Consider the following 14,501-nt stretch of genomic DNA (forward strand, 5'->3'; position numbering starts at 1 on the left):
TTACCGTGCCATGCAACTATCACCTTTATCTAGTTATAAAGCATGTTTATCATCTCAAGAGAAAATTCTATACCTGTTAAGCAGTTGCTCTCCATTCTCCCCTCCTGGTAACCATCAATCTGCTTTATGTCTCTATAGATATACCTATTCTGCATATTTCATATAAGTAGTGTCATATAATATATGAGTTTTTATGGCTGGTTTCTTTCACTTAGCATGTTTCTGAAGTTTATCCATGTTGTAGTATGCATCAGTATTTCATTTCCTTTTACAGCTGAATAAAATTCCACTGTATGTATATAGCACAATTTGTTTATCCACTCATCCACTGATGGACATTTGTATTGTTTCCGTCTTTTGGCCACTGTGAAAACTGCTGCTGTGACTATGTGTGTACATGCACTTGTCTGAGTACCTGTTTTCAATTCCTTTAAAAAATGTTAATGTTTTGATTGACAAATCATAATTGTATACATTTATGGAGTACATGTGTGATATACTGATATATGTATTCAACATATTGAATTAAATCAATCTAACATATCCATCACCTTCTTTATGCATCATTTTTTATGGTGAGATATTTGAGATTTACTTTTAGTTATTTCAAAATATTCAATACACTATTGTCAACTATAGTCAACTGGCTATGCAAAATATCTCAAAACCCGTTCCTCCTATCTTTCTGAAATTTGTACATTTTGATCAACAACTCCCCATTTCTCTCTGTCCCTAACCTCTAGTAACCACCACTCTAGTCTCTACCTCTATTCTATGAGTTCAACTTTATTTTTCTAGACTCCACATAAAAGCGAGATCATGTGGTGTCTGTCTTTCTGTGCTTGCCTTATCTCACTTAGCATAATCCTCCAGATTCATGCATGTTCTTGCAAATGACAGGATTTTTCCTTTTTAAGGCTGAATGGTATTCCATTGTGTATATATGCTACATTTTCCTTATCCACTCATCCACTGATATGCACTTAGGTTGATTCCATGACTTAGCTATTGTGAATAATGCTGCAATGAACATGGGAGTGCAGATATCCCTTCAACATATGAATTTCAGTTCCTTTAAATATGTACCCAGAAGTGGAATTACTGGATCATATGGCAGTTCTATTTTTAGTTTTTTGAGGAACCTTCATACCATTTTCCAAAATGGCCATACTAATTTAGGTTATCACCAACAATGTGTAAGAGTTCCCCTTTTTGCCAACACTTGTTATCTTTCATCTTGTTGATAACATTTTCAATTCTTTTTCAAAGACAGGGTCGGTGTGTTGCCCACGCTGGAGTACAGTGGCACGATCTTGGCTCACTGCAGCCTCTGCCTCCTAGGTTCAAGTGATTCTCCTGCCTCAGCCTCCTGAGTAGCTGGGACTACAGGTATGCGCCACCATACTCAGCTAATTTTTTATATTTTTAGTAGAGACAGGGTTTCACCATGTTGGCCAGGCTGGTCTTGAACTCCTGATTTTTTTCTTTTTTTTTTTGAGATGAAGTCTCGCTCTTGTCCCCCAGGCTGGGGTGCAATGGTACGATCTCAGCTCACTGCAACCTCCGCCTCTCGGGTTCAAGCAATTTTCCTGCCTCAACTTCCTGAGTAGCTGGGATTACAGGTGCCTGCCACCACGCCCGGTTAATTTTTGTATTTTTAATAGAGATGAGGTTTCACCATGCTGGCCAGGCTGGTCTCGAACTCCTGACCTCAAGTGATCTGCCTGCCTCGGCCTGGCAAAGTGCTGGGATTACAGCTGTGAGCCACTCCGCCCGGGCCACCATTTTATATAAGGGACTTGGCTTATCTGTGGATTTGGGGATTTATGGAGGGTCCTGGAACCAATCCCTCACAGATACTGAGGGATAACTGTACCTTGTTTCAGACGGTTAAGGCAGGTGTATAGAATTGTAAAAACTCTTCAAATTGAATACCTAAGATCTGTGCATTTTATTGAATGAAAAAAATCCAAGTCAGAAGAAGGTAGGCTGTGATGGTATATAGCACTTATAATGAATAATACAGCTATGCTTATTTGTATTAAAAAACTACTTATGCTCTGAATATTTTAAGTGACATAAATGAAACTACTGGCTTTAAAAATACAAATCTTTTTCAGATTTTGATTCATTAAATCTGTAAATTTAAAATGCCCTTAATTGATTTGAGGAAGCCAAACTTTGGAATAGAACACTTCTTTGGGAAACATTTAACTTATGCCAAGTTACTGAGAGGTTTTCCTTTAAGCTGGTCCTTCTCAACATAATTATCAAAATAGTCATGCAAAAATTAAGCAATCTTTACCACTTGCTCTGTTAAAAGTGCTATTTACATGTTGCAGAATAGTAGGAATAACCTGACTTAGGGTAGGGTACTACGTTCCCAACCCCACGTCATATAGACTCATGACAGCATAGGATTTATAACATCTGCTTATTACATTGTTGAGAAGTCAGATAGCTATCATATCTTTTTTTTCCCCCATCATGTTTTCTTTTCTTTTTTTTCTTTTTTAGTTTTTGAGACAGAGTCTCGCTCTGATGCCCAGGCTGGAGTGCAATGGCGCAATCTCAGCTCACTGCAACCTCCATCTCCTGGATTCAAGCAATTATCCTACCTCAGCCTGCCAGGTAACCCGGATTACAGGTGCCTGCCATCACGCCCAGCTAATTTTTGTATTTTTAGTAGAGACGAGGTTTCACCATGTTGGCCAAGTTGGTCTTGAAACCTGACCTCAGGTGATCCACCTGCCTCGGCCTCCCAAAGTGCTGGGATTACAGGTGTGAGCCACCACGCCCAGCCTCACTTCTTTCTTTCTTTCTTTTTTTTTTTTTGAGACAGGATCTGGCACTGTCACCCAGGCTGCAGTACAGTGGTGTGATCTCGGCTCACTGCAACCTCCATCTCCTGGGTTCAATCAATGCTCCTGACTCAGTCTCCCAAGTATATGGGACTACAGGCACACATCACCACACCCAGCTGAATTTTTTTTTTTTTTTTTTTTTTTTTTTTTTTTGAGATAGTGTCTACCTCTGTCACCCAGGCTGGAGTGCAGAGGCACGATCTCAGCTCACCGCAGCCTCTGCCTCCTAGGTTCAAGCGATTCTCCAGTCTCAGCCTCCTGAATAGCTGGAATTACAAGTGCACCACCATGCCCAGCTAATTTTTCTATTTTTAGCAGAGACAGGGTTTCGCCATATTGGCCAGGCTGGTCTCAAACTCCTGACTTCAGTCGATTCACCTACTTCAGCCTCCCAAATTGCTGGGATTACAGGTGTGAGCTACCACACCCCACCTGAATTTTGTATTTTTTGTAGAGATGGGGTTTCACCATGTTGCCCAGGCTGTTCTTAAACTCGTGAGCTCAAGTGATCCACCCACCTCAGCCTTCCAAAGTTCTACGATTACAGGCATGAGCGACCAAACCCAGCCTTTCCATTATGTTTTCTAATAGCCTACTTTTCTTATGGTATCTTAATGTAATTTTGTTGTATCCTTAGTATCCTTTATCATGCTTTGGTTTTACTTATCTGTCTGATTAAGATTTTAAGTACCCCATTATAGCATCCTTGTAATGAACAGATAATCCATATTATTTGGAAAATCAGAATGACTTTAGAGTATACCAAATTGTACTGCTTGCCATTTCCAATATTCCCCTCCTTCTGGTTAGCCTCACACAATATATTTCCTTACTGTCCATATTCTTCTTATATGGAAATACCATTCATTTCTCCTCTCCCTGCTGTGCCTAAATCTTACTAATTTTAAATACTGAAACTATTTATTTCATAAATACTTCATTTATGCTCCTAAAAAAAAGTTATCTGAATCCCTGTTTAGTGTCCTGTAGTTATCTTAAGTATTTAAGATATTCTAACATACTCGTTTTTTGTGTACGTGTCATGAAGACATTGTTAGTTTAACATTTCTCAGAGTTCTCTGAATAACATCTTTCTCATAATAGGCAATTAAATATTAAATGAATATTTCGCAAAATAAAACCCAAATACAAAACAATATATAGCTATACTTGAGTTTATATTGCCAAGGTCCCACATGAAAAATATATTTATCTTTAATTCGGGGAAGTACATACCAGTGATGCTGTCCGTATAGTAGCAAAGTGTTCTCGATTACGATAGTGTGATTCGTGACGAGATACTTGGGGTGGAGACTGCGGATCTGATGCTCTTGTTCTAGGATCTCCCTCTTCTCTGTAATTTTCTTCCTCCTAGGCAAAAAAAAAAAAAGATAATACTATGTAAGGTGAACAGTTTGTTTGAATCTTTATGGAAATTAAAGTTTAAAGACAACTTGATCAACAAATCTCAAAGACATAATTTTAAAAAGCAAAACCAAAAAGTAGAAATGCTGTTCTTTTTTCTTTTCTTCTTTTTTAGAAACAGGGTCTCGCTGTGTCACCCAGATTGAAGTACAGTAATGTGACCATAGCTCACTGTAGCTTCAACCTCCCAGGCTCAAACCATCTGCCTACCTCAGACTCCTGAGAAGTTGGAACTACAGGCACGGGCCATCAGGCTAGGCTAATTTTATTTTTTTAGAAACAAGGTCTCCCTATGTTGACTAGGCTGGTCTAGAACTCCTGGGCTCAAGTAATCCTCCCTCCTTGGCCTTCCAAAATCCTGAGATTACAGGTGCAAGCCAATATGTCCAGCTTTATTTTCAATATAATTAGAATTAGAATAAATTATCTGTACAGGGTATAAAATAGTACACAGACTCAGGATAAGAAAATGCACATGACTAGATTGATTGATTGATTTGTTTGTCTGAGACGGGGTCTCACTTTGTCACCCAGGTTGGAGTGCAGTGGTACCCTGAATGGCTCACCACAGCCTCAACTTCCTGGGCTCAAGCGATCCTCCCACCTCAGCCTCCCAGGTAGCTGGGACCACAGGCATGCACCACCATGCCAGCTAACTTTTGTATTTTTTGTAGAGATGGGGTTCTGCCATGTTGCCCAGGCTGGTCTTGAACTACTGGGCTCAAGCAATCTGCCTGCCTTGGCCTCCCAAAGTGCTGGGATTACAGGCGTGAGTCACTGTGCCTGGCACATGACTAGATTTATATCCTACTGATTATGTGCAAAATTGAAAAGCTTTAACATAACTTGAAAACAAAGATGATGAAACATGTAGCCAATATAGTCAATGTTTTAAACAGGAGTAGTAGAAAACTGCTCAAAGCCTCTTGGGTTTTGGAAGCAATGGAGTTATCTTTATAATACTTCTGCCATCTGTCCAAAATAAGCAAAAACAAAAACAGTTGGAAAAAATTGAAGGACTGATATCTTTCCCTGAACTCAATCTGTTAGCTGAATAGAACATCAGTTAAGTAGCAACCAATTAATTGTGGTAATAATTTGTTGTTGTTGTTGTTGTTGCCCAGAATGCAGTGCAGTGGTATGATCAAGGCTCACCGCATCCTTGATCTCCCAGGCTCAACCGATCCTCCACTACTCAGTGGGCCTTCACTACTCAGCCTTTTCAGTAGCTGGGGCCACAGGCATGTGCCACACCTGGCTATTTTTTTTTTTCTTTAATGGATGGAGTCTCCCTATGTTGTCCAGGCTGGTCTTGAACTCCTGGCCTCAAGAGATACTCCTGCCTCAGCCTCCCCAAGTGCTAGGATTATAGGAATGAGCCACAGTGCTCAGCCTATTTTAACCATTTTAAGTGGTATTAATTATACTCTCAATGATGTACAGCTATCAGTATTACTTCCAAAACTTTTTCATCAACCCAAACAGAAACTACGTCCATTAGCAATAACTATTTTGACCTCCACCCAGTCTCTGGTAACTCCTAACGTACTTTCTGTCACTATGAATTTGCACATTTTAGATATTTTATACAAGTTTAATTATACAATATTTGTCCTTCTGTGTCTAGACTTTCATCACTTAAAATGTTTTCAAGATTCATCCATATGGCGGCATATATTAGAACTTCATTCCTTTTTGTAGCTGAATAATATTCTACTGGATGTAAAAACCACAATTTTTTTTGGTTTTTTGAGACAGAGTCTCATTCTGTTGCCAGGTTGGAGTGCAGTGGCATGATCTCAACTCACTGCAACCTCTGCCTCCTGGGTTCAAGCGACTTTTCTGCCTCAGCCTCCTAAATAGCTGGGATTACAGGTGTGTGCCACCACGCCTGGCTAATTTTTGTATTTTTAGTAAAGACAGGGTTTCACCATGTTGGCCAGGATGGTCTCAATCTCTTGACCTCATAATCCACCTGCCTCGACCTCCCAAAATGCTGGGATTACAGGCGTGAGCCACCGTGCCCGGCCTACAAACCACAATTTGTTAATACATCCGTTGATGAATAATTTGGGTTGTTTCCATCTTTTAGCCATTGTACCTACTACTTTTAGATAGTAACACAAGCTGTGAAGTGAAAAAGGAAGCGTTCCTATTTTTGTTTGTTCGTTTTTTGAGATAGTCTCACTCCGTCACCCAGGCAGAGGTGCAGTGGTGCAATCTCGGCTCACTGAAAACCTCTACTTCCTGAGTTCAAGTGAACCTACCACCTTAGCCTCCTGAGTAGCTGAGATTAGAAGCATGCACCACCAAGCCGAGCTAATTTTTAAATTTTTTGTAGAGACAGGGTTTCACCATGTTGCCCAGGCTGGTCTCCAACTCCAGGCTCAAGCAATCTGCCTGCCTCAGCTTCCCAAAATGCTGGAATTACAGGGGTGGGCCTCCACTCCCAGCCTCAGCATTCCTATTAATTGTTAAAAGGAGTTACCTGACTTTTCAATATTTTTCAGGTTTAACATTTTACACTCAAAAAGGTAAAGAGTAAAGCAGCAAACACCCATATTTCCTAAATCCAGAATCTAGTTTTCTACAATTATATTCAGCTTTATTTTTAAGAGACAGGCTGGGTGCAGTGGCTCACGCCTGTAATCCCTGTACTTTGGGAGGCCGATGCGGGTGGATCACTTGAGGTTGGGAGTTTGAGACCAGCCTGACCAACATGATGAAATCTCTTCTCTACTAAAAATACAAAAAATTAGCTGGGCGTGGTTGCACGCACCTGTAATCCCAGCTACTCAGGAGGCTGAGGCATGAGAATTGCTTGAATCTGGGAGGCGGAGACTGCAATGAGCCAAGATGGTGCCACTGCATTCCAGACTGGGCAGCAAGAACAAAACTCAATCTCAAAAAAAAAAAAAAAAAAGATACAAACGCCTTGGCACAGTGGTTCACACCTGTAATCCCAGCACTTTGGGAGGCTGAGGTGGGTGGATCACTTGAGGTCAGGAGTTTGAGACTAGCCTGGCCAACACGGTGAAACCCCGTCTCTACTAAGAATACAAAAATTAGTCAGGCAGGGTGGCACACACCTGTATATTCCAGCTACTCGGGAGGCTGAGGCAGGATGATCGCTTGAACCTGAGAGGTGGAGGTTGCAGTGGGCCAAGACTGTGGCCACTGCACTCCAGCCTGGGTGACAGAGTGAGACTCCGTCTCAAAAAAAAAAAAAAAAAAAGATATAAATATTATGGATAACATAAAATTCACTTTTGATCATCACTCATCCCAACCATTTCTCACTCCCCAAAGGCAACCATTATCATGAATTTTATGTGTATCCTTCCTATTTTTTAGTATTTTATTTTCCATGTAAATAATGTCAAATAATGTATTTGAGGTTTCTGTACTTTTTCTTCTAATATTCTGAAATAGTTCCACATTCTTTTTGTATTCTCAAAACATAATTTTCCAAATGGAGATAACAGGTTAGGAGTTAACAAGGCTTTTTTCATTAAAAAATGCTCCAAACTTCTTTTTTTTTGAGACAGGGTCTAACTCTGTCGCCTAGGCTGGACTGCAGTCATGCAATCTTGGCTCACTGCAACCTCCATCTCCCAGGTTCAAGTGATTCTCCCACCTCAACCTCCGAAGTAGCTGGGAGTATGGGAGTACAGGCACATGCCACCAAGCCTGGCTAATTTCTGTTATTTTTAGTAGAGACAGGGTTTCACCATGTTGGCCAGGCTGGTCTTGAACTCCTGGCCTCAAGTGATACACCCGGCTTGGCCTCCCAAAGTGCTGGGATTACAGGCATGAGCCACTGCGCCCGGCCATGTTCCAAACTTTGGGAAACTTCCTTCTCCTCCTTCTTCCTTCTCTTAAACTAATAGACGAAGAAAACAGTTTACCAACATTGAATTTTTTTCAATGAAATCCAAATACTCACAGGTTTTAAATGGATAACAGAACTGTTAGATATCACTGTGTGGTCTCCCTCCATCATATCTAGCTCACTCTTGTCATCTGAGACATCTGGAAGACTGTTAACACTACTGCTTTGGCTGCTGGCACTGATGGACATGCTGGGAATGGATTAATTACTTCCAACACCATTCACTGTTCCTGTCCGGCCAACACCATGATCTTGTTCCTAAGAGAAAAGAACATTCAAATTCAGTTCAAATATTTATATACATCTCTCTCTTCTGAATTCTTGATTATAAGCACCTAGCATACCACTTGCCAGACAGTCTCAGAAAGTTGGTCTATCATGAGAAATTGCTTTTATTTTCCAAGACCAAGAAGTTTATCAACTGTTAGTTTATTGAAAAACAAAAATGACCAACAAGTAAATCACAAAAAAACTCACCCAACTGTCTAAAACAAAGTCAGCTGATCACTTTTGGGTGATTTTCAAAGTAGAATATTTTCTCTACATTGCTTGATATTTTAAAATAACGATTTATACTTCTCATGGGGCATATATAGGGATCCTGCTCATTTCTCAATAATTCTTGGTTAATACAAATCCCTCCTTTAAAAAAAAAAAAAAAAAAAGCACTGGCTATTCTGGGTACAGTGCCTATGGGGTAGCCCTGCTCCACAAGGAGCATTTAAAAAAAAAAGTATTAGAAACTTCACTGTAGTTGTTATTCTTTTTTATTAAACCAGCCTTTCATAAGTAGATTCTTCTTTCTTCTGGAAAACATAGTCTCCAGATTACCTTTCCCTTCCTCCCTTCCTTCCTTCCTTTCTTTTTCTTTTTTGTATTTCGATAGGTTTTTGGGGAACACTAGATTATCTTTTTACCACCAAATAATTTAATATTAATTCCTACCTATTCTTGTGTAAACTAATAATTACATATTATATTATTTCAAATCACAATCATAAGAATGTTATTCTGATGTAAACAGGCAGGTGTAGTATCTGGGCACTAACATTACAGTAGTCTTACCATACCAGAATTCTTTAAGATACGTAGAATTTAATAAACACAGACATATATGTAGATAGGGACTTTTCTTACATCCCTAACCTAACACATATATTGTTAACAATTTAACTACATAGAATTTTATTAATTTCACTTTATTAAAGTATTTCACATATCTGAAATAATCCCAAACAATTTTCTAGTGACTACCATTAAGAACTAAAAAAAATCCCCAAATCCAAAAATTGTAAGTTTAGAAAGTCTTATATTTGACAGTTCATTAATTATTTAGTGATATTAAAAAGAAAAAGAAAATAAACTATTGTTCATGGTTTCAGAATGCAAAGTGGTCTCTCTCGATGAAAACCAATAGAAAAGAATAAAATTTTCGATTCTGACGGGGCAAAGACGAAACAAAATATTTAGAGGGAAAAAATAGCTTTACACATAATATACTTTATATGTATATTTCTTCATGACGAAGTTCTGTAACACTTCTACAGCAAATCTGTATTTCCATTCTCCCTAAGAGTCAAGACAGAACTTGGTCTTGAGAGTAAAAGAGGTATGAATTTGAACCCATGTTCCTCTACCTACAGTGAGCAACTTAATTTATTCGGAGCCTTGCTTTTGGTATCTGTAAAATGAGTATTTTAGAATAGTGTAGGCCAGGCGCGGTGACTCACACCTGTAATCCCAGCACTTTGGGAGGCTGAGGCAGATGAATCACTTGAGGCCAGGAGATGGAGAACAGCCTGGCCAACATAGCGAAACCCCGTCTCTACTAAAAATATAAAAAATTAGTTGGGCATGGTGGCGCAACTGTAGACCCAGCTACTTGGGAGGCAGAAGGTGGAGAATCGCTTGAACCCAGGAGGTAGAGATTGCAGTAAGGCAAGACCGTGCCACTGTACTCCAAACTGGGCTACAGAGCAAGACCCTGTCTAAAAAAAAAAAAAAAGAACGGTGTAGACGGAATGAAATCAAGTTTCTTTGGTGACACAGTAGAATGCCGAGTAACCTTCTCATGACTTCTGAGAGAGTACATTCAACCTTCAGATTCTGTATTTCAAAAACTTCCAAAAGCACATCATATGGAACTGGACAATAGGTCAAAAAAGGGCTCAGACTGGGCACGGTGGTCCATGCCTGTAATCCCAGCACTCTGGGAAGCCGAGGTGGGTGGGCCACCTGAGGTCAGGAGTTCAAGACCAGCCTGGCCAATGTGGTGAAACCCCATCTTTACTAAAAATACAAAAAATAAAATAAAATAAAAACTAGCTGGGTGTGGTGGTGCACGCCTGTAATCCCAGCTACTTGGAAGGCTGAGGCAGGAGAATCGCTTGAACCACGGAAGTGGAGGTTGCAGTGAGCCGAGATCATGTCATTGCACTCCAACGTGGGCAACAAGAACAAAATTCCGTCTCAAAAAAACAAAAAAGGTTCGGTGGTCAAGAAATTAGAGAAGGACTAGATTAAACAAAAGTGAACAGGTTTCTTTAACAAAGGACTTCTCAGAACCTTCACTATGACACTGTGTACCATAAAGGGGCATGTAATCTAACATGATTAAAGACTTTAAAAAATTTCTTTTTAATTTTTCTTATTTCTCCAAGAAAAAGGGACCTTTTTTTTATTCCTAACTGGGATTTTATAGGACCAATGGTAAGAAAATACAACCTGGAAACCATTGGTATATAAGGTAAATTATGGCAGGGCAAGCTGCATAAGGAAAGAAACCAATAGTGAAAATTCAATATTGGAGTCATTTTTTAATCTGTTACCTCTTCTTCTTCCTGTGCTTCTACTGCTGGTCCGTTATGTGCCTCCTGGAAAAGGAGTTTCTTCATCTTTCGATACTGCAGATTGTCCAGCTCTCTTACTGCATCCTTTGTCCTCTGAATGAGATCTATTAACACGGTTTCAGGGCGCTCCCGAAGAACAAACATGTGCTAGATAGGGGAGAAGGTAAAAGGTTGATTTTTTTTCAATTAGTGCCAAGGTTCTCCTTCTCAGACCCTAGAGATAATATCCTATGATAGATAATGCATATAATCTATAGCTACATAATTCTGTTAAATTTTTCCTATTTAGAAAATTATCATTTACATACATATACTCTGTGTATACACAACTACTCTTTTTATTTTGAACATAATATTTTTGTTGGTCAACTAAAAATGCAGAGTTAAAATAATTGAAGGGTCTAAACACTAAGAATTAAGTCCAATCAGAGCTCTCAAGGTTTACATACTCTAAGAACTGATGATTTCACACAAAAGACATGTTCAGTTCTGAGTCATATTAGTTTCAACAGGAATGTATTTAATGATAGTGAATTATGAAAGATGAATTTAGATATTAGATATCTTTATATCTAATATCTTTATATGCTGGTGAACAATATTCTGCATAAAATACTAACAGAGATTAAAAGTCATTAAATGTTTTGTAGATACATAGTTAGCATGTAAATTCCAGAAAGACATATTCTGCCATCCCTTGAGTTCCATGAGATATCCTTGAATTCCTAAGACAACTTTTACCTCCTTTGTTAGCTCACATTTATTTCTTCTTTAAGCAAAGAGTTGTAACTATGAATTGTAGCCCACTGTAACCTCAAACTCCTGGGCTCAAGCAATCCTCTCACCTCAGCCTCTCAAGGAGCTAGGACTACAGGTGTGCACCACCATGTCCAGCTAATTTCATTTGATTTTTTTTGGTGGGGGTAGAGTTAAACTCCTGGCCTCAAGTGACCCTCCTATCATGGCCTCCCAAAGCATTGGATTACAGGCATGAGCCACTACGCACAGCCTCTATACAATATTTTATTCAATTTTCACAGTCATAATAAGTATTATTTTTTTAGCTGGGCGCAGTGGCTTATACCTGTTATCACAGTACTTTGGGAGGCCAAGGTAGGCAGATCACTTGAGACCAGGAGTTCAAGAACAGCCTGGCCAATAGTGAAACCCTAAAAATATGAAAAATTAGCAGGGCGTGGAGGCATACGCCTGTAATCCCAGCTACTCGGGAGGCTGAGGCACGAGAATCACTGGAAGCTCGGAGGCAGAGGTTGCAGTTAGCTGAGATCATGTAACTGCACTCCAGCCTGGGTGACAAAGCAAGAGTCTGTCTCAAAAACAAAAAAATAATTATTATTTCAAATTCATAAACGTAATGCTTGTAGAATATTTCATCAAATGTTTGTGCCCAAATTACCTAACCATTACTCTAATTTGGGGCAGCTATTTCTAATTTTTAATTCCATGATAAACAGCTTCATGTATTAAAATTTTTTTGTTAGTTTTTTTCTTTATGATAGACTGCAACAGAAATGTAATTAGGCCAAAAGATAAGAAGCTCATGATAAATACTTCCTATCATTTTAAATAGGGGTATGATAATACATACTAGGGGCCAGGCTTATATATATGCAGACTTAGAATCTAATCACCAAATACTAGTGGCTGGGTTACTACTACATGAGTTAGAAAGGTTTCTTTTGCTTCTATTTGGCAAATGTAAGAAGCCAGTCACATTCTTCCTTTTTTTTTTTTTTTTTTTTTTTTTTGAGATGGAGTTTCCTCTGACTGCCCAGGCTGGAGTGCAATGGTGCCATCTCCGCTTACCACAACCTCCACCTCCTGGATTCAAGCGATTTTCCTGCCTCTACCTCCCGAGTAGCTGGGATTACAGGCATGCGCCACCATGTCCAGCTAATTTTGTATTTTTAAAAGAGACAGGGTTTCTCCATGTTGGTCAGCCTGGTCTGGAACTCCTGACTTCAGGTGATCTGCCTGCCTTGGCCTCCCAAAGTGCTGGGATTACAGGCGTGAGCCACTGTGCCTGGCCATTCTTCCTTTTTCTTTAATTTGGTGTATACCACTATTTACAATATTGTCTTCTTTCCTTTCTTTTTCCTTCCTTCCTTCCTTCCTTCCTTCCTTCCTTCCTTCCTTCCTTCCTTCCTTCCTTCCTTCCTTCCTTCCTTCCTTCCTTCCTTTCTTCCTTTCTTCCTTTCTTTCTTTCTTTCTTTCTTTCTTTCTTTCTTTCTTTCTTTCTTTCTTTCTTTCTTTCTTTCTTTCTTTCTTTGTTGAGATGGAGTCTTGCTCTGTTGCCCAGGCTGGAGTTCAGTGGCGCGATCTCGGCTCACTGCAAGCTCCGCCTTCTGGGTTCGCACCATTCTCCTGCCTCAGCCTCCCGAGTAGCTGGGACTACAGGCACTACCACCACGCCCAGCTAATTTTTTGTACTTTTAGTGAGATGGCGTTTCACTGTGTTAGCCAGGATGGTCTCGATCTCCTGACATCGTGATCCACCCACCTTGGCCTCCCAAAGTGCTGGGATTACAGGCATGAGCCACCGCGCCTGGCCTCTTTTTTTTTTTTTTTTTTTTTTTTTTTTTTGAGACACAGTCTCACTCTATCTCCCAGGCTAGAGTGCAGTGGCGCGATTTTGGCTGATTGCAACCTCCGCCTCCTGGGGTTCAAGCGATTTTCATGCCTCAGCCTCCTGAGCATTTGGGACTACATGAGTCCACCACCACGCCCGGCTAATTTTTGTATTATTAGTAAAGACAGGGTTTCACCATTTTGGCCAGGCTGGTCTCAAACTGCTGACCTCAAGGGATCTGCCCACCTTGGCCTCCCAAAGAGCTGGGGTTACAGGCATGGGCCACCGCTCCCGGCCTACTATTTACAATATTGTTTTATCCAAAAACATAAAACCTTATATTTATTTATTTATTTGGAGAAGGGCTTTTGCCCTTGTTGCCCAGGCTAGAGTGCAATGGTGCGATCTCGGCTCACCACTACCTCTGCCTCCTGGGTCAAGCGATTTTCCTGTCTCAACCGCCCGAGTAGCTGGGATTACAGGTGCCTGCCACTGCGCCTGGCTGATTTTTGTATTTTTAGTAGAGATGGGGTTTCACCATCTTGGTCAGTCTGGTCTTGAACTCCTGACCTCATGATCCACCCGCCTCAGCCTCCCAAAGTTCTGGGAATACAGGCATGAGCTACTGTGCCTAGCCCTGTTTTTATTTTTATTTTTTTAATTAATTAATTAATTTTTTTTTTTTTTTGAGATGGAGTCTCACCCTGTTGCCCAGACTGGAGCGTACTGGTGTGATCTCAGCTCACTGCAGCCTCCGCCTCCTGGGTTCAAGCAATTCTCCCACCTCAGCCTTCCAAGTGGCTGGGACTATAGGCATGCACCACCACACCTAGCTAATTTTTGTATTTTTTTGGTAGAGACAGGATTTCACCATATTGGCC

General features: G+C 40.2%; 1 protein-coding gene across 1 annotated transcript in view; it reads right to left on the bottom strand.

Annotated features, from left to right (window-relative positions):
* Window positions 1–11,196, bottom strand: part of LOC103247132 (serine/threonine-protein kinase TAO1-like) — a 33,023-nt gene extending 21,827 nt beyond the window's left edge. The window contains 3 exon segments of the mRNA XM_073004770.1: window positions 4,101–4,235; window positions 8,236–8,439; window positions 11,010–11,196. Coding sequence (XP_072860871.1) covers window positions 4,101–4,235; window positions 8,236–8,439; window positions 11,010–11,174 — 504 coding nt within the window. The 5' untranslated portion in view covers window positions 11,175–11,196.
* Between the last annotated feature and the right edge of the window lie 3,305 nt (window positions 11,197–14,501).

Source organism: Chlorocebus sabaeus, chromosome 16, assembly GCF_047675955.1.
Source record: "Chlorocebus sabaeus isolate Y175 chromosome 16, mChlSab1.0.hap1, whole genome shotgun sequence".
In the NCBI taxonomy this organism is placed as follows: domain Eukaryota; kingdom Metazoa; phylum Chordata; class Mammalia; order Primates; family Cercopithecidae; genus Chlorocebus; species Chlorocebus sabaeus.